This window comes from Gigantopelta aegis, chromosome 4, assembly GCF_016097555.1.
Source record: "Gigantopelta aegis isolate Gae_Host chromosome 4, Gae_host_genome, whole genome shotgun sequence".
NCBI lineage: Eukaryota > Metazoa > Mollusca > Gastropoda > Neomphalida > Peltospiridae > Gigantopelta > Gigantopelta aegis.
The window spans coordinates 97,460,122-97,480,253 of NC_054702.1; the positions used below are offsets into that span (position 1 = coordinate 97,460,122).

At 34.7% G+C, this 20,132-nt stretch overlaps 2 protein-coding genes across 3 annotated transcripts; both read right to left on the reverse strand.

The window, feature by feature from the left end:
- Positions 1–433: 433 nt before the first annotated feature.
- On the reverse strand, positions 434–10,570 carry LOC121371517. Of its 2 annotated transcripts, none has more exons than XM_041497463.1 (6): positions 8,666–10,557; positions 5,525–5,658; positions 4,837–5,011; positions 3,860–4,007; positions 2,114–2,221; positions 434–1,417 (listed from the first exon to the last, which is right to left on the reverse strand). In XM_041497463.1, exons 1-6 carry the CDS (start codon positions 8,773–8,775, stop codon positions 779–781), a joined length of 1,314 nt encoding a protein of 437 aa, XP_041353397.1. In that variant the 5' UTR covers positions 8,776–10,557; the 3' UTR covers positions 434–778. The 2 variants fall into 2 exon arrangements, with proteins under 2 accessions (XP_041353397.1, XP_041353398.1); XM_041497464.1 differs by having other exon boundaries at positions 1,194–1,358; positions 8,666–10,570.
- An 833-nt stretch (positions 10,571–11,403) lies between these two features.
- LOC121371519 (NADP-dependent oxidoreductase domain-containing protein 1-like) lies at positions 11,404–19,860 on the reverse strand. Its single transcript, XM_041497466.1, has 5 exons — positions 19,646–19,860; positions 14,661–14,857; positions 13,845–14,189; positions 12,366–12,564; positions 11,404–11,753 (listed from the first exon to the last, which is right to left on the reverse strand). Exons 1-5 carry the CDS (start codon positions 19,843–19,845, stop codon positions 11,594–11,596), a joined length of 1,101 nt encoding a protein of 366 aa, XP_041353400.1. The 5' UTR covers positions 19,846–19,860; the 3' UTR covers positions 11,404–11,593.
- Between the last annotated feature and the right edge of the window lie 272 nt (positions 19,861–20,132).

Sequence of the window (20,132 nt, forward strand, 5' to 3'; positions counted from 1 at the left end):
GGCCCGTAGTCGTGATTTTAAGAGGAAGTGGTCGTTTAGGGTTCTGGTGAACCATTTATCCAGGCCCGTAGTCGTGATTTTAAGAGGAAGTGGTCGTTTAGGCTTATGGTGAACCATTTATCATTAAATATTAAAAATTAAAATTAAAAAAAGAATATTTGCTCGAGTAGGGGGGTTTGACTGCGAATCCTCGTCACAAAAGAGAGGGCCAGACCGACTTAGCAAGGTTAAATCATGTAAATATCAACATTATTTGACAATCCAAATTTAACAACATAAAAACCGTTTTTTTCTCGCCACTAAATCCAAAATTGTTCGATAGCATTCTTAAACCTATCGGACAAGATTGTTTTTATATAGGCTTTGTCTGTTGATCAATCCCATCTGATAATAGTAACAAATATTATTTAAACAAAGTCGTGTGTATTTTTAAATAAAATTTATTCTTTTATTATGGAGCAAAATCTCTTTTTTTTTTAAATTGAGATGACTGGATTTCATAGGTTACTGTATTTTTCTGTGATTACACAAAGTTACTGTGATTACATGCCAAAACAAACCCAACTATATATCAGTTTGACTTTATTGATGGTATAAGTTTCTTCATCACAAAATGTCCATTTATTAACAATAAATTAATTAAGTCCAGTAGGTTGTACACATGTAATTATATAATATTGTCTTGTGTTAAGATGAGCTAACCATGACCCAAAGTCTGCTGATACAAAACTGTCCATAAATTACAATAAATTAAGTCCAGTAGGTTGTACACGTGTAATTACGTAAAACCTAGATATTCGTTAAGTCTTGTGTTAAGATGAACTAACCATGACCCAAAGTCTGCTGGTACCGGGGTCTCACTTTCCTCCATATCGTCATCAACACTGTGGAACAGTCTGAAATACGACTCGATGTACGCCCGACACATGGGACACCGGGTCAACTGTTTCAAACACACATGACAAACACAAGCATGTCGACATGGCAACAAGGCACGAGACTGAGGTCGGATCTGACAAACAATGCATTCTGGGAAATTGAATACATTCCCATCCTCTTCTTCTGAACTATCTAACATTGTATCCAGTTCTTCTACATCGGAGGCGTTATTAACATCACTTGATTCTTCAACACTGGAAGTGTCACTGACATTGGCTGAGTTTTCACCTCTCGAATCATTTTTTAAATGTTCCAGTGTAAGCTCAGCTGGTATATTTGTAACATTATCAGGGGTAGTCGTGTGGAAATTAGTGGCCGTCATCTCGGAAGTTTCTTCTGATAAAGCATTAGTTGAAGAATTTCTTGAATGCATCTGTTCATCAGTGTCTGTATCAGTATTCTTCTTGTGATTTCTGGATCTGGTTGTATTCAAGTTACTATCTGAAGAATTGTCCTGATTTGTTGCTAAATATATAGGCTGGGGGGGGGGGGGAAAAGAAATATAATTTAGACAGTTACATTGCAATGGAACAGTGACAATAATTTTGGTTGAAATAAGTTTTGTTAAAGGAATGGAACAGTGAAAATAAGTACTTTTGATTGGAAAAATGCATACACATTGTAACAGTACCCACATAAAATGAATCCATGCAACTCATTTAATACTTGCACAATATTCAAAGAATCCATAAAAACTGTAATATTTGTCTTTTAACATAACTTTTTTTAATGCAGTTTGCTCTCTCCTGACTCGCAAATGACATTGTAACCGTAACAGTGTATACATTGAAGAATTTCATTTTAAACAAATACAGTGAAACCTGTCTAAACCAGACCCTGAACCAACTGGAATCCTGTCTAATCCAGCCAAGTTTCATGATCCTGAATTTTCCAAATTCTAAAACACGACCCTCTAAACACCGGATCCTGTCTAAATCAGATAAATATTTGATCACCACCATGATCCGGTTTAGACAGGTTTTACTGTAATACATTACCAGAAAACATTGAACATTTTTGCATAAATTAATTTATTTATACTATTCTAGGAAATACCAGGCCTGAATCATTTAACTGTGATACAGTAACAGAAAACATTTAATCTGATATATGTCCTGGTGCATGTGTTGTACTTAAAAGCCCAAATCATGTGATTTATTCTTTGAGAACTTACCCTCACACTATAAACTTTGCCATCTGCTGTCTTGATAAACTGGTTGAGGACCTGTGATTCCATGCTGAGCAGAGAATCCTTTAAATGAACTATTGATAAAGTAGCTATCTGAAAACAAATATATCAATGCTGAGTAATGGAAGTAAATTTACCATATCCTTGGATACACATTTATCAACTTTACCAATCATATTTGAATCAGTAACATAAGTTTACTTTACTGACATGCACAATCGCAAATGGACTATCCTGTATTTTCAGCCATACCAGTAACAAAACTTATGTTTGTTTCCCCAACAAACTAAACACACATCTTGCTTTTTTTTTAAGTTTTTTAAAACACTACCTCACCTGAACATGTTTTAAATATAAAGCATTATACCGATAAATACATTTAAAATGATCTTTGGCTGAATTATTTTAAATTATTAAATTTGTAAGTTACAGTATGTAATTAATTTAGACAAAAACCAACATTGAGATACTAAAGAACATTACCGTGTACAGAAAGCTATCGATTATAGAGATATTTATATTGTAAATTTAATAATGTAAAAATATTTTATTCGGCTAACAACTCAGAATAGTCCCTTTAGCATAATCAGAGCTTACTTTGATCATTGCCAAATTAGAGGCACCGATTTTCCGCTTCAGATTTTCCCCTTTTCCATTTCAGTATTTTATACAATCTGGGTTTTTTCCGTTTCACTATTTTACATATTCCTTTTTTATTCCAATAACACACACACACACACACATGCATACAGAGACACACACACACATGCTTAGAAATTGTATGTGATAATGTTTTAAAACAGTAAAAGGGGAATCCCCATTTTGCAGTTGGCTTTTTACGAATGAGGGAATGCTAAAAAAATTTCTCATAATAATACAAATGATTTTAAACAATAAATGACATTTACTGATTCAATATTTATAACTAACAAACTGTCATTTTATTAATTTGAAGTAAAGAAAACAGTTGAAACAATCTATTTTGTTAACACACCATGGTACCAAGTTTAATAATTCAACGTTTTGGTAGAAACTATCCGGAAAATAATTACAACCGATCATTCTACAAACAACTTTACTAACTTAGTCTAAGTCTTGTATTAATTATTTTCAACAAAGCCTGGTTTACAACATGCAAATATCACATTCCTTTGCAAGCTTGGAAATACAGCAAATATTAATCAACAAATAATATATATTACTCTTTTACTGGTAGAATTTGAGCTAGAAATCTTTGGTTTTCACTTTTAAACTGGTGAAAACATGCGAACAAAACATGACTTGTAAAACATAATGTGCTAAGCTTATTAAACATTTAGTGTAACACACAAAGTTATCAGTATTCTGGTTAGTACTGGTTGATGTCAGTGTTGACAATTTCTGTTTCAAACTGACTTTGCAAAATCAACTGTAATCAATTAAATAAACTATTAATAATGTTTTGGGAAAAATTCAGGAATTTTGTTTCAGATAGGTGTTTCCTTGATTCTGTCCATTACTCTGCAATCGCAGAAAATCAGTGCCTCTACCTAATTAGCCAATTGCTAATTTTTATACAAAGTTGCTACAATATTCAGTATTTGGCAAATATAGATTTCTTTAAATATTAGTCACTTTTGAACAATATTCGAGAAAATACTCTACATATGTGAAAACTGGCTAAAACAAAAAAATCTATTTTAGTGCGAGCACTGACATAACATCTAATAAATGAAAATGTTTATTTCTCACTATCTCACTGCCATGGTACTGCGTGCTGCTGGGCAGGGCTGCTATCAGAATACACGAGTATTGTTTACGTGGTGTTTGTCCTAAGTGACTTTCTTCTACCTCTGAAGGACAGGCAATGTGGATCTCCTGGTTACTGTCAGGTTCCAACCTGAATTAACAAATAATATACATATTGGTTGTAAAAACTACAGGTATTGTACTTCATTGCAACAAACAGTAAAAACTACAGGTGTTGTACTTCATTGCAACAAACAGTAAAAACTACAGGTGTTGTACTTCATTGCAACAAACTAACATTTGTAATTTAGTAGATTTAATTATGGATAGTATACATTTTGCAATTTATGTTGCATTATGTCACAGGGTAAAATTACGTACCCTAAAATCTTGGAAATTAATGGATATATATTTTTAATTTTTAGATTGATCCAATTTCAAACATTTCAAAGTTATAACCACCCAGTAGGGGCACTTATAGTCTGTTTTGTTTTTAATGCCTACCCGCAAATTAATTGCTGGCAAAATGCCTAACATGGACAAAACATTCTCAAAACTTTGTAGTGTTCAAAAGTAGACAGTTACTGTGACCTTTCCATCAAAGAAAAGGAACATTTTTAGGGTAGTGGTAAAATCCACAATTTCTGATAAATGTGGAGAGTTTCTATCTCATGACAAGTAGGTTTAAATTTGATTACCGGTAACTATAGTTTTCCAGCAACACAAAGATCCGACATCATTTGTTAAGTTCCAACGCCATATAACCGTAAATAAAATGTGTTGAGTGCATCGTTAAATAAAACATTTCCTTGTTGATATAACAAAACATATGATCCTGCCTGTTTTAAGATATTAAATTATATTATTTATCATCTAACATAGTTACAGTAATTTAATACACAATTTAATCTTAAAATTAAAAATATTATATATTGATACAGATTTTCATAAATTTATCAATACCACATTTATGCATTTACCTTTTAACATGTTCAGCATATAAACATTTGTCCTGTAAATATTTGCCCTGTTCTAGATCTGTAAGAAATGTGTCCGAATCTTGAGCCATGGCGGTAAAAACTGCTTCAATCTTCGGACCCCAAAACACAGTCAGGTTTCCAGAGCAGAGTGATGAAAGATAAATGGCTAAACCATCTGCAAATTAATACAGAACATAGACCATGTTTGTTGGACAGTCAAATAAAAACATGTCATTGTTAATCAAAACTCAAACAAATTATTAATAGAATTTTTACTGGGATTGAGATGATTTTGTGCTGTCAAATGAGAATGTCAGAACGTAATCTGATGTTAGCTGTTTTTAATTATGAAATTATTCACAATTTTTAAAATGTTTTATAAGATTGGCATACTGCCACAAATTTTTTAATTTTTGTAGTGAGAAAAAGTGAGTTAATTGTAAACATCTTGTATATATTAATATGTTCATCATTGGCTTGAAATCTGGCTACACAACCAATAGTTAAATACAGGCCCCATTACAAGATGTTACTTTTACTTCAGTTTACATTCCACATAAACATAAATGTATTAATAATTTATTAATTCTATTTTTCAACATATTTATTATGTTGTTAATTAGAACATTTTGTCACACTATATTAATACTGATCAACATATAATATGACAAAATTACTTTTAACCAACCTTTCAAACTGGACGGTGATACTTCACTGAGAGTAATGCAAAATGGGTTTGACTGATAAATAATTGGCTGCTCCACCATCATATCCTGATTGGTGTTCTCTCGACTGGTTTGAAACTGGAAACCATTATTTAATCTGAAATATAATCAATAAGCATGATGAATAACTTACATTGTGGATAGTTAATACATACAATTTAATACTCACCAAGTCAAATTACTAGTTCATCAATATGTGTAGGGAAGTACACACCCAGAGATGCTGTACTCATGAAGGAAGGTAACATGACTGTTTAATAGTGAACACCTACAAAAACCCAGTTCATTCAAATAAACACTGATGTTAGGTTTCTTTAACATCTGAACACTGACAGTGTCTTCCCAATAATGACAATTTTAAAATACCAACATCTGATTTTATTTTGATATCAGAACAATCAAAGCATGCATACAGAAACAGATGCAAAATTTATTAAATCATAAGAATGAGTGACTGAGAAAATTTGTAATTTCAGGTGTTAAAATACAACATTTCAAGCCTTCTGAACAGGGAAAAGTGGGTGGTGTGCCAAGACCTTTCCAGTCCCTTGCTCTGCAGCTCTTGCTATAGGTATCCTTTTTAATGCTGCTAACTCTCTCAATACTGAAGCTGCCCGTTTTAAATGTTGCAGCTGATCAGTACTTTAATGAAATATAATGCAGGGGTGGGGGAAAAAAAAAAAAATCCTGTCTGGGATCGATTCTCAATCTCCGAGACCAATATTATTTTTAAAAACTTACGTTTGCCGGTCCCACTTCTGTCATTCTTTACAGCAGGTGCAAAACGAAGTTTTAGTAGACGTTGGAACTGACAGCGTAGGAGTTGGGGGTTTATTGAGAGCTACAGACACTCAGTAATGGGGGCACGTGGAGGGGGGGGGGGGGGGGGGGGCTATGGGTCGGAGTCTGTTACCACAGAAGTGTGCAATGTAGTCCACTTGTATTGCATATAGTTGGTGAAATTGTTGGCCCAAAAATAGAACAAGTATGACTCGGTGGTTTTCCATTTTAAAAAAAGCTATTTTCCGTTTCATGTTTTTGTAAATTCCATTTCATTTCTGTTTCAGACTACAATATGTAATTAACAATTGAACTAAACCAGTTGTGACAAATTAAAGGGTCAGAAAATTGACTGGCGTCGACATGTGTCGCTATTTGTCATTAAATCAAAGTAAGCCTACATATTAGTGGCGGAAAATCACATCAGGAGCAAAGGCTACAATTATAATAACTACATAAAGCATGATTGTCCAACAATTAAGTGCACTGCTTTATTCAACGGGGCTTAGGGTTCACAAAACGTAAACATTTATTTTATCATCTCTTTGACAGTCTAACGTTGTCTGCAAACTGAAGTATGTGCATGAAACAGTGGAAATAAAGTAACATTGCAACGTTCAGCCAGCCATTTTTTGCTCAACGTTTGCAAACATATTTTGAATGCTGGTTCCCGAAATCGGAAATGGTCATTCCGTTTAATGTGTAGCATATAAAATCTGTCTTCCAAGACAAGCGTTAGAGACAAACCGCTGGCTAAACTTACTCCTGGGAAAGTTCAGACAGCAAACGTTTCACTAACGTTCGCGAAATATTTGATGTAACCATTTGGTTTACTGTGAAGCGCATATTCCAGTCTAGCGTTTGCCAATAGTACTGCGCAGTTTTACAGCGTGTGGCAATAGTAAAATAGTATTGATTTTTTTAACTTCGTGGAAAATCGTAATTCCGTTTCCACTTGTAAATTCCGTTTCACAATGGGAATTCCATCCGTTTTCCGCGATCGTGGAAAATCACTGGGTCTAAGTGTGCTCAAAGGCAATAAGCAGTAATGGACGCTGTATTCGTGGGAAACTCAAAGTTTTCCTGAAGAAATTAACCCATAGAAGCCGAGCTATACATTCAGAGTCTAAGCAACTGTAGTGAAAATAGACGTCGGAAATGAGGGTAGTAAACGTTGCATACAACGCCTTGTTTTGCAACCACTGCTTTACGGTCCAAAGCATGTGTCCGTTTTTACTATTGGAAAAAAAAAAGAGGGTTTTGGCAGTACATATTTCATAACAATTACAATTTTTTAATCACAAGATTTTCTTCAAACACATTCAGAAAGTTTGTTTTGTTTAATGACACCGCTGGAGCACATTGATTGATCATCGGCTATTGGATGTCAAACATTTGGTAATTCTGACTCGTAGTCATCAGAGGAAACCCGCAACATTTTTTCTAATGCAGAAAGGGATCTTTTATATGCACTTTTCCACAGACAGGAAAGCACATACCACAGCCTTTGTCCAGTTGTGGTGCACTGGTTGGAACGAAAAAAAAACCCAATCAGCTGAATGGATTCAAACACATTCAGGTGCCTTAGTAATGTTAAAAAAAAATAATAATAATAAAAAGCAATTTTGCATTGGAAATTTTCCAGCATTCTGAAAACGAAAATGTCATGTACTCAGTTTATGGTTATTGTAAGGAGATGCAAAGTGATGTAATTGGAATACTGATGTCATTCAAATTTAAAATTAGATATATTATTAAAATGCTTCATTACATTAAAATAAAAACTGGTCGACTAACCTTGACCCATCAAAATTCTATGACAAGATAACAACGCTGTTTACAGGTGGGTATGTTTTTATTTTTCATAATTCAGGACACAATATTGAGTTTAAGTTTTAAATGTATCTTTTATCAAATATATCATATGAAAAAATTACCATTGGATATGTTTTATTTATTGTGTACGGAGCCAAACAAGGGTGCGAAAAGTGACTGTCGTCGACCATAGTAGCAAGGGATATGTTATATGCACCATCCTACACAGTATAGCACACACCATGGCCTTTGAAATGTTAGTCTTGGTGCACTGGCTGAAACGAGATATAGCCCAATGGGCCCACCGACGGGGATCGATCCCAAACCGACCGAGCGTGATCAAGCGAGTGCCTTACCACTGGCACTGGGCTACGTCCCACCCTAGTTGATCAAGATAAACTCGAATGTAATGTCACAAATGTGCACTTACATTCGAGTTTATCTTGATGAACTACGTCCCGCCCCATAAACGAAGTAATCACAAGACTACTGATGAAGTGTCACTATACCTTAAAATGAATATTGTCATTGCCACAAAAGATAAGACAATTGTTATTATCGCATAAAAGTTTGAGTAAACAGCAAATGATGCTAACAAGACTGACAGATCGTCTTTCATTTTTCACGTTGATACTTCCGGGTTCACAGTATTATACCTTTTTCAATAAAATATTTCTTCAGGGGAAACAACTATGTATATACTGTTGCATGAAAAACGGGCCAAAATTAAAGGTGCATTCCACTTCGTAACACACTATTAGTTTTAATTGTAAATAGCCCAAAATTGGTGTTTCAATTAATGATTTTATGTTGTTAAACATTAATTTATTTCTATAATAACAATTGTCCAGGAACTGCTGTATAAATTATGCTATAGGCCTAACATGCAATAATTTTATAACATGTATGGTTATCTCTACATTTGCTTGATTGAGCCTCGAGGGACATAGGTTTCCCCCCAACCCAACAAGTGCTGCCACAACTGGTACAACAACGGTCGTGGTATGTACTGGCTTCCTTCCTGGAGTAGCTTGTAATGTGACAGCAGACTCTCCCCACTCCCCCCTCTCAACCAAGTATCACAATAATCATACGTCGGTTATCAAATAGTCATAATTTAAATACTGTGTCCTCAAACAACCGTTCCTTGCCTATTGCAGGAGTATACATGATACTCTTTTGGAAATAAACGCTGAAACAATCTTTATATATATAGCTGAAATACCACCAAAAGTTAATATTGGTATTTCTTCGGCATTTTGGATCAAATTGTTGATTTTGTGAAAATTATTTTATAGCAAGAAAAGCTGAAATAAAATAAATACAGAAATGACATCCCAGCATCTCTATCCAATTAGGGGTGGGGCATAGCCCAGTGGTAAAACACTTCCCTGATGTGCAGGCAGTCTTGAATTTAATCACTGTCGGTGGCCCACTAGGCTATTTCTCGTTCAGCCAGTGTATCACAACTGGTATATCAAAGGCATTGGTATGTACCATCATGTCTGTTAGATGGTGCATATGAAAGATCCCATGCTACAAATGGTAAAATGTAGCAGGTTTCGTCTCTAAGATTATAAATCAAATTACCAAATGGGGAAATCTGTTTTTAAAAATCAGCGAATGGGTCCACTGAATTGGTTTGATCGTACAATGCAGGCATCTCAGCGGAGGGCTCTACTGACTGAGCTAGATCCCACCCGTTTTTATTGTAAATGCAGTATTTTTATCCTGATGTTTCATATATTTAACTTTGATACCCAATAGTCAATGTGTTTTTAAGCTGAAGTGGTTTGATCGTACAATGCAGGCATCTCAGCGGAGGGCTCTACTGACTGAGCTAGATCCCACCCGGTTTTATTGTAAATGCAGTATTTTTATCCTGATGTTTCATATATTTAACTTTGATACCCAATAGTCAATGTGTTTTTAAGCTGGAATGTTGTTAAACAACCATTCATTCATTTCAAATACCTCAAGTTTAAAATGTGCTGAGGTGTTGTTAAAAAAAATTCCTTTCCTTTACTCTCAATCTTACAAACATATACATTTTAGCTCTAGCTCCACCCCACCCCCCTCATTTTCTATCATTTTAGTTATCGGCATGGAAAAATACTAGTTCTAAGCTTTTGAAGGTCATCAGAATGACAAATAACAAATGCAATGAATACTATTAAGATATGGTAATAGTGAAATCAAATAATTACTATCACTTTTGTAATTGCCAGGTTATATTTGTTGTGTTATTAACCCAGTCAGTGTCAGAGGATATTATAATACTAAGATTGAGAACTGTAACCACCATCAGCTTGTGGTGAGCAAACCATATATGCCAAAGATGTCTTCTACTACTAGCATCTCACTAAAATAGACCTCAATCTAATACATCCCAGCCTCCATGAACATTTTTTTGTGTAAATAATTTCAGTTTGATTTAATGTAACAAGAAAAGTAAAAGTGTTTTAGCAAAACAAACACCCCAAAACCACTCAATATTTTTTTTGTGTAATTTAGAAAATAAGTGGCTCAAAAATAAATAACTTGTAGTGCAAATACCATAGGAAGAAAATGGCGCTCCCTGTGGGAAGGACTATAAACAGTTCTATGTCTGGAAAATGGTTTATGACAATAGCAAATGTAGCATATGCATACTGTTCTTCTCAGTGAATTTGATGGAGCCTAGACTGCATGTTGTTTAATTAAACTCTTACCTATACTATAATTTTACTTGGGGAAAATACTTCAACAATATGATATTGCAAAATGATATTCTGTTTTTGCACAGTATTTGCAACCACTGCATACTGCTGATAAATTAAATACACTATCTGATTAATCCTCCAGCTGTTTTCTACATTAATAAGGTATGTCAAATTGTGGATGGGTGAGATTGTGACTTTATGTATACACATCTACAAGTCAAGTTCAACTCGAGGATAAATAAATCTTTCAGGGAAAGATACAGGATTTTTCTAAGGAGGGTGTGCAACATTAAAAAATAAGTAAAGTATTCAGGGAGGCGGTGAACATTCCAAAAAGGGCACCCACGGTATTCAAAAGTACATTAAAAGGCCCCCAACACTCTCCACCTGGGTCACATCCATCTTTTCACTTGTTTCTTCAGTGTTCTTTTTCACCAGAATCAGTCATTTGTGTGGGGGGGTTTTCTTTAAAATATTAGTGCTTTTTATTCATTGGTTAATTAAAAATATCTCTCAGAACTCGAACCAAAAACCAACCACAAATATTACCAAATATATATATTTAACAAAACATGGTATCACAGTCTTCAACAAGAGATTATATCAATTAAGTTATCTCTTTTAACAAAGTGTAAAATATAATTTGGGATACAAGTCTGACAAATGCTGAAGTCAAAGCTACTTTGTTCCATTTCTCTGTCCAATCACATTAAACAAGTTAGCTGTTTGAATAGATTATTTAACTTTGTTGTATGCATTCAAGCTGATATATTGTTCAAACACTTCCCAGTATCGCTTTGAAAATGACTCCTGAAGTTCTGGACTTTGTTTTATTCTAGGTGACAAAGGCGAGCCATTTTCCAAAATTTCAAACAGGCTAAATTTTGGAAATTTCCTGAAAAATACAAAGAATAATTTGATTTAAAATATAAAATAAATTTTAATAAGAGTGTCTTTTATTTTCTAAAAAGAAAATTTATTTCAAACTATCAGTTATGTAAGATTAAATTAGATTGAATGATATCAGTTATAAGTATTTCATAACCAAATTGTAACCTGTTATTCCACCATATTATGTCTCAGCACAACAAACGAATAATAAAAAAAGTGTTTTTCTACAAAACTATATGACACAGAAAAGTTGCTAAATGTATACTCATATAACACTCATACAACAATTTGTAAATGATTCTCTATAAGCAATTACTACTACCAAATTAGAACTGTATGTCATAGGCCATGGTATGTGCTATCCTGCCTGTGGAATGGTGCTTATAAAAGATCCCTTAAATTGCTACTAATGGAAAAATGTAGCGGGTATTCTCTCGAAGTCAACATATCAAAATTACCAAATGTTTGACATCTAACAGTCGATGTTTGATCAATCAATGTGCTCTAGTGGTATCGTTAATGCAAACTTTAAATTAGAAATAATGCAGATCATCTCCGTAAAGTATAGAAACTGTGTTCCTGTTATGCTATTATAAACTCTTTTTTTTCTGCTTACTCCTGCTGGTCAATTTTGCCACAGAAAAAGTCCTCCATCTTAAGTCTGTCTTTGACCGTCTGTTTTTCTGTCTCACAAAACATGGCGCAGTGTAATATGTCCAGACTCTCTTCGACAGTGAGGCCACTGTCTGATAACATGTTTAAGAAGCCGTGGAGAAGGGCTTCACCAAAGTGTTTTGCAGGTACAATAACTAAATCTGAAATAAACAATATTTCAAAATAATTTGTTCAGGTAAAATTTCAAAATGTAAAACAGTTGGATCTTTTTCTTTTTTTCATGAATACTTAACCTGACCTCAAACTAATTAAAATTTCCCAAATTACAACAGACTGGTCTGAATATCCCAACAGCCAATGGGATAGCTTAAAATCTTAAGGTAGTAGTAAACGAAATAACCTCCGGCTGGGTTAAAGTTTGAGGTGCACCAAATTTTTTATAAAGTGAACACCACAACTCCTGCGATTGGTGATAAATGTGAGTGTGTTGGTTGTAAAAAAAAAAGTACTCAAATTTTGTGCGGAATTAGGGTAGTCATAGACGCTACACATTATCTCAGAAATGAGCAGTCCGACTCCCAATATTTTCTGATTCAGTGTAAGGGCAAGGGGTGGTAGTATTTACATTTGTGGCGTTTATGTTGATTGATACACATGTACGCTGCAAGTAGGAGTTTTAGCCACATATGTTACTATTGTCGTCCATCAGATTTGATTTGGTAATATACACCCTAAACATATACTGTAGTGAATCACCTAAAGTGGTTACTGGCCTTGGTGGTGTAGTGGTTAAACTATTGGACATAAGGCTGGTAGGTACTGAGTTCACATCCCACCCAGAGAGAGTTAAACGACTCAATGGGTAGGTGTAAGGCAACTACACTAACTTCTCTCTCACTAATAACCACTAACAACTAACCACTAATCCTCTGTCCTGGATTGACAGTTGAGATAGCTGAGGTGTATACCCAGGACATCGTGCTTGAATCTTAATTGGACATTAGCACGAAAATAAGTTGAGATGAAATGAAAAATAAGGTATTTAACAATGTCAGAAGTAACAAATGAACACTCTGTAGAGGTCAAACTAGGCCTACAGCAACAGATGATGGAAAATGGCAGGTGTGTGGCACAGATGGCCACAAGACACAAGCACTTGTCTTAGTTCAACAGGACTCAGATTTGGAGGAGCTAACAAAATAAGTTGAAACATAGTAGGAGCTCTCTGATGGGGAACTCATGAGAAGGATTTTAAAGGATTGCCAGTATCTTTTAGTTTTTATTTAAAATTTGAAACAATTAAGTATTAATTCAGTATCAACCAATTTTCCTTAACATCTCATGACCCAAAATTATAAATTCTATGACATTCCAGTCCTAAAAAATAACATTTGAAAATTCCATTTTCCAAGATTTCCACGACTCATATCAACTCTGTAAAATAGATTCTTTGAAACCTATGAATTTGCAACACCAGTACCTTCCACTTTATTTGTAAATGGATTTGTTTGCTCCACAATATCTCTGTTCTTCAAGGCAGTGCCGACTTTCATATTATAGTCATAGTCCTTGTTGCTGTTATTTCCAGTCTCCCAGTAGAAATCGGGCTGTAAGATGTTTGTCGTCTGGAGCATCTGTTTCAGTTTCTTCAGTGGTATGCTACTAGCGGTGCAGTAGACAACAGTAGATGGTGACAAGTGGTCCTTTATTTCTTCAGCAACTCCTGGAAGCTGCGACGGCAGGACACAAATAAAGAGAATATGCACCGAAGACACCAGTTTCACATTGTTAAAATAACACTCCACACCTTTGTTTTGAAAGTATTCTGTCAAAAAAAAAAGAGAGCAAAAGATGTTAAAAGTAATCCTGCTATCTCACAAGTGGTAATAAATATTTTGGTCAAGTCTGAAATGGCTACAAAAAACCCCTAAAGAAAACCCCATACAAGTTAACTTTTGTAGGAATCAATTTTATCAATATCGTTAAATTATCAGGTAATATTTAGTTTTACAATAAAATGATTTGCTTGAAAAAATATTCCATTACTTGTATTGCTTGAATTAATGAATGTCTGAAATGTTTAATATACCACGACAACAAGCCATAATGTAGTACATTTCATTGGTTTTTGTGTCATGTTTTAAATTATAAGATGTTTTGACTTCCTTATATATTTATTACATAGAGTGGTTTTTGTGGGACTATACACTCTGAACACTGCCACCTGCTTTGCCTAATAGTGACAAACAGCATAAAACTACCAATGCACATTCTTTATTATCTAAAGGTATAGTACCCAATGTCTCTGGTCGCCGTGTTGAAATTGCCAATTCATCTGGTTCCACACGCCCATATGTCAGAAGACAGTGCACTATCTGACTCCCAACATGGCCACATCCAAGGACACCAATAAACAGGGGATCCCGTTCACATAGATCCTTTAAAATCCGAGCTTTTCTTTTTTGTCGGTTCTTTAACTGTATAGCTAACTGTCTGAAATTAAAAATTTATATTTAAAAAAATGTATACACTGAAAACTGGTATTATAATTAATAGTAAACACACTACGTAAACATGTCCTTGAGCAGTCAAAACTAGACCCGGAAAAATAGATCCTTTCTGGGCATTAAATTGGTAGTTTGGTTTTCATTACACTACGAATTTATATTACCTTTGGCAATTGACTATTATTCAGCTATTGATTGGTTGGAGAAAACTGATTACTAACCACATCTGATTTTTACCACTATAACGGTCAGTGTTCTTTTCATATAGAGCAGGCTAATATCTTCTCTCTCTCTTTTTTATCTCTGTATCTTTTGTTTTTCACAAATATACAAATTTTATCATCAAAACATTGTAGTAATATACCTTGAATATGACATTTATTGAATATGTACAGTCCTATCACAGAGTCTGAGATATTAGCTAGATAAACATTTGCAGAAAACAATGTTTATTGTATTACATTTATGACAAATTGCATGAAAGTGCAGATTACTAAGTGGATACTTTCAAAACCATAAAACTGTGACTGACAGGAGCCATCTCTGTCTATTTTTCAGTCTGGTGTAATAAAACTCAATTTAAAGAGCACCGATAAATATAATAGTCAAAGGTGAAGTCACACTCATCTTGTACGTTTGATTTTGGATGATAAATATGGGAGGTTTCACTTCAAGTGTAAACTTAAAAAAATTTTCCTGTACTATTTGGGTTGGCAAGTGCATGTGTAAAGATATTTAGCTTCAAACATTCAGTCCTTTCTACAGCCAGGGAATGCATTTTTTCATAACTACTATGGAATTTACTACAAGTTATTTATTTATGAGGCAAATGGTTTCTAAATTGCACACCAAAATAGTTTTTAAAACATTTTATTTTCAAAACACTTTTACTCTTCTTCTTATGTCCAAACTAAACTTTTTATTTTTTCTATTTTTATTTTTTTAGGAGGATGGTACAGACTACTGTATAGATTTAAAAAAATAATTGGTATTAGGCTAGAGCGGGAATCTTTGTCTACCATGTGCCACCATCATGTGGTAGTCGAACATTCCATGTTTTCGTTAAACTATCTTCAATCCTAAAATATATTTAAAACAAAAACGCCTGGTGGAGGATAGTAACTAAGGTCGACGACAGTCACTTTTCGCACCCTTGCTTTGGGTTCGTGTACAATAAATATAGCATATCTTACTGTAATTTCACTTGAAATCCATATTTCATAACGGTACAATTTTTTAATCATAAGATTTTTTTCAAACACACTCAGATGCATTAGTAATGTTCAAACAAACAATTTTCAAAATGCAAGTTTGCACTGGAATTTTTCCAGCATTCTTAAAACAGAAACGTCATGTACCCAGTGTATGGTTATTGTAAGGCGATTCAAAGTGATGTGATTGGAATAGTGATGTCATTCAAATTCAAAATTAGCTATATTATTACAATGCTTCGCCACATTAAAATAAAAACTGGTCTACTGACCGTGACCCCTGTCAAATTTCTATAACAAGCGGACGTTTTTTACAGGTTGGTATTTTGTTATTTTTCATAATTCTGGATAAAATATTAATTTTAAGTTTCAAAAGATGAAAGAAATAAAAAGTACCTTTTGTCAAATATATCATATAAAAAAATTACTGTTGGATATGTTTTATTTACTGTGTACGAAGCCAAAACAAGGGTGTGAAAAGTGACGGTCGTTGACCGTAAATCATTATGACAGGGCTTCTAGAATTTTATAAAAATCCACTAGCCATGGGATTAGTGATTTTAAAAATGTACTAGCCATAATTAAATATTCACTAGCCCTACTTTAAATAAATACAATTTTACTAATAGTAATAATCCGATATGCCACCAAAAGAGGGAGATTGAACTTAAAAATCTTTAGATTAGGGTGGAAAGAGGGGGAAGGATATTCATATTTACAAAATATGTAAATTTGCAAAGTTTTTTTTCCAATAGCTGTCGGGCTAGTTATAGTAATTATTTACTAGCCGAACACTGAATATCACTAGCCATGGGAGTGGGGCTACGATAATCTTGAAGCCCTGATTATGATAGTTACGGAACATTTAATGCAATCTAATTAAAATTAGCTCCACTATTACATGTGGATCTAATACCAGCCAGTTGGAGCTCATGTCCACCAATCAAAACCGTACTTGCAGAATCCTGCCAGTGATTTAAAACTAACAACACTGCGTAGTCCCCAATGTCCAGGTAACATTTCGTCTGTAAATAATAATTTAAATATTGACCAATCACACTTCGCCTTTTATAACGTTATTTGGGAGCATACAAATTCTAGAAATATTGGGCGAGTCTATTTTAGTGGCCGCAGTACAGCGAACCATACCAATACGTATGGGGTGGGTTATCGAAGTAGGGCGATCTCGCCACCGGTTGATCTCGCCCGGAATTCCATATACTGCTGGGCGAAATTGCCGTACTATATATATCTAAAGAGGAATTTTATTATTTAAAATGTTTATATTACTATCATTTACTGCATGAAATGATACGAACAATGTTCAAATCAAATGTGATCTGTCCATTTTTTCTGTCTTTGCCTGTTAAAGTGTTAGCTAGTGTTTGTATTCTGCCGATCGAAGCTGGGCGAAATCGCTGTATATCGCCGTAAGGCCCCTGCTGGTTGAAGCTGGGCGAAATCGCCGTAGTTTTGTCCAGACTTAGGCTACTTTGGGGTGTATGTACAATAGTGTATGTAAATTGAAGGGACTGTCGCTATTTCTGCTTAATAAATGTTCTAAACAATTAAGCTTGACGTAGGGAACTATGATGTAGGCCTATGTGATATGTCCTTTTATCTTATCTCGTTAGTTTTCTGTTACTGGTAATTTAATGTGATCAGTTCTATAAAACCGTAGATGTAAAGAACATATCGAAAAAAGAAAACATACACAAGCTTTTAGTTTGACATATTTTATTAATTTGTAACATTAACATGTTCTCAAATATATAAGTGTACTATAAAATGGAACACACAAACATGTCGGCGACCACGCCCAACTTTTTGAGAAACCAATATCAAACCCAAAACATGCACTGAATAATAATAAGCTTAAAGTACTGTCAGTCGGGCCAACTTTGTTGTAAACAGTATGGAATACAGAAAACAGACAGATGGAGTTTCAGTTTGAATTTTATTAATTTGTTACATTAATATGTTCTCAAACAATAAGTAAGTGTACAATGAAATGGAACACAAAACGTCGGCGATCTCGCCCAACCTTGCTGATATGGAGTAAACTGAACAAAAGCAATGACAGAAAAAACAAAAGCTTGGGAATAAAGAACAGTATCAAACCCAAAACATTAATTAAATATTATTATAATAACCAATTTATTGTAATAAACAGTGACATTCCCGTCTGCTTATATGTATATAGAGTATGGCGATTTCGCCCAGCAGTATATGGAATTTACGGCTATCTCGCCCGTGGTGAGATCACCTGGGCGAGATCGACCGGTGGCGAAATCGCCGGACTCCGGGTCATCAGTCTTCAATTGTACATTAAAAATTATTTATTTATTTATATAAAAAAAACCTAACTAAATCAGTCTTCTGTTTTACATTACAAATTATTTATTTTATAAAATTCGTAATTCACACGAAACATTAGCCTGAGTACTCTGACTGTAAGAGAGCTAGACGGACATTTGGACATAAACACGCTCTCATTACAGTCAGAGACCAACCTATGTCTTTTTTTGGCAATTCCTGACTACCAAACGGTAGGCAACGAGTCCCGCTCTAATACCACAACAATCCTATGTTTGACGTCAAATACCTTTACATCAATCATTTTCGAGTTAAGTGATACAAAAAAATCCACATATTAATCACTAATACACTTACTACAGAAAGAAACCCGACAGCACCCACATTCAGCTACGCTTCGTGACACTCCGTCGCAACAATTGCAAAGCTCAGCGATCTATTTCGAGACGTAGACCACGTGATCGCGCACTGGGCGATTCCGCCTTGTGCAGCAGTTACAGGGGCCGTCTCATATCAAGCAAAGTTACAACATGGAAGAGTTGGCTAATGCCGTTTTGGATGAATTTGGATTTCATTACGTCATTAAACCAAAACAATTACACATTATTGATTCCATTTTGAATTTGAAGGATACATTTGGGGTGTTATCGACAGGATATGGCAAAAGTATGTGCTACGTACTGCCTCCTCTTATGAGACGACCCCTGTAACTGCTGCACAAGGCGGAATCGCCCAGTCTCGAAATAGATCGCCGAGCTTTGTAATTGTTGCGACGGAGTGTCACGAAGCGTAGCTGAATGTGGGTGCTGTCGGGTTTCTTTCTGTAGTAAGTGTATTAGTGATTAATATGTGGATTTTTTTGTATCACTTAACTCGAAAATGATTGATGTAAAGGTATTTGACGTCAAACATAGGATTGTTGTGGTATTAGAGCGGGACTCGTTGCCTACCGTTTGGTAGTCAGGAATTGCCAAAAAAAGAAATAGGTTGGTCTCTGACTGTAATGAGACCGTGTTTATGTCCAAATGTCCGTCTAGCTCTCTTACAGTCAGAGTACTCGGGCTAACGAAACATGTCGTATACCCTCAGGATAATTCGGAATGTTTTCAAATTATTTTTAAATCACTGGCAGGATTCTGCAAGTAAGGTTTTGATTGGTGGACATGAGCTCCAACTGGCTGGTGTTAGATCCACATGCAATAGTGGAGATAATTTTAATTAGATTGCATTTAATGTTGCCTACAAACCTTCCTTCGTTGTAAACGTCAATAAAAAATGAGGCTTGCGCGCATAACGTGACGGAAATGGCATGCGATCTCACTCTCAGGTATAAAAGTTTCTTTTGTTCAGATGTTAATGCACTTTCAAACTGTAAACTTTCTAGATTTAACGTGATATCAGGCAGTTCTTTTGCTTTCGAGTTCAATCTCGTTGACAGCGAAGCCATTTTGTATCTATGACGCTAAATTTTGTTCTCGATCAACACAGACTCTTATGAGGGGACCAGTTAATTACCGTCTAGAACGAAGTAGAAGCATTATTTAGAAACAAAAATGTTTGGACTCTAGATAAAGATACTTTCTGCTGAAACTATTATGCGGCTACATCAAAAATAAATATTAAAATCAATAATTTTACCAATTTACTGGTTCAGAGGTCTCTGAGTAGAACTAGACCACAGGTCTCACTAAAAACCGTTAGGCTATGAATCAAAATACACTTTTGACTAAGCTT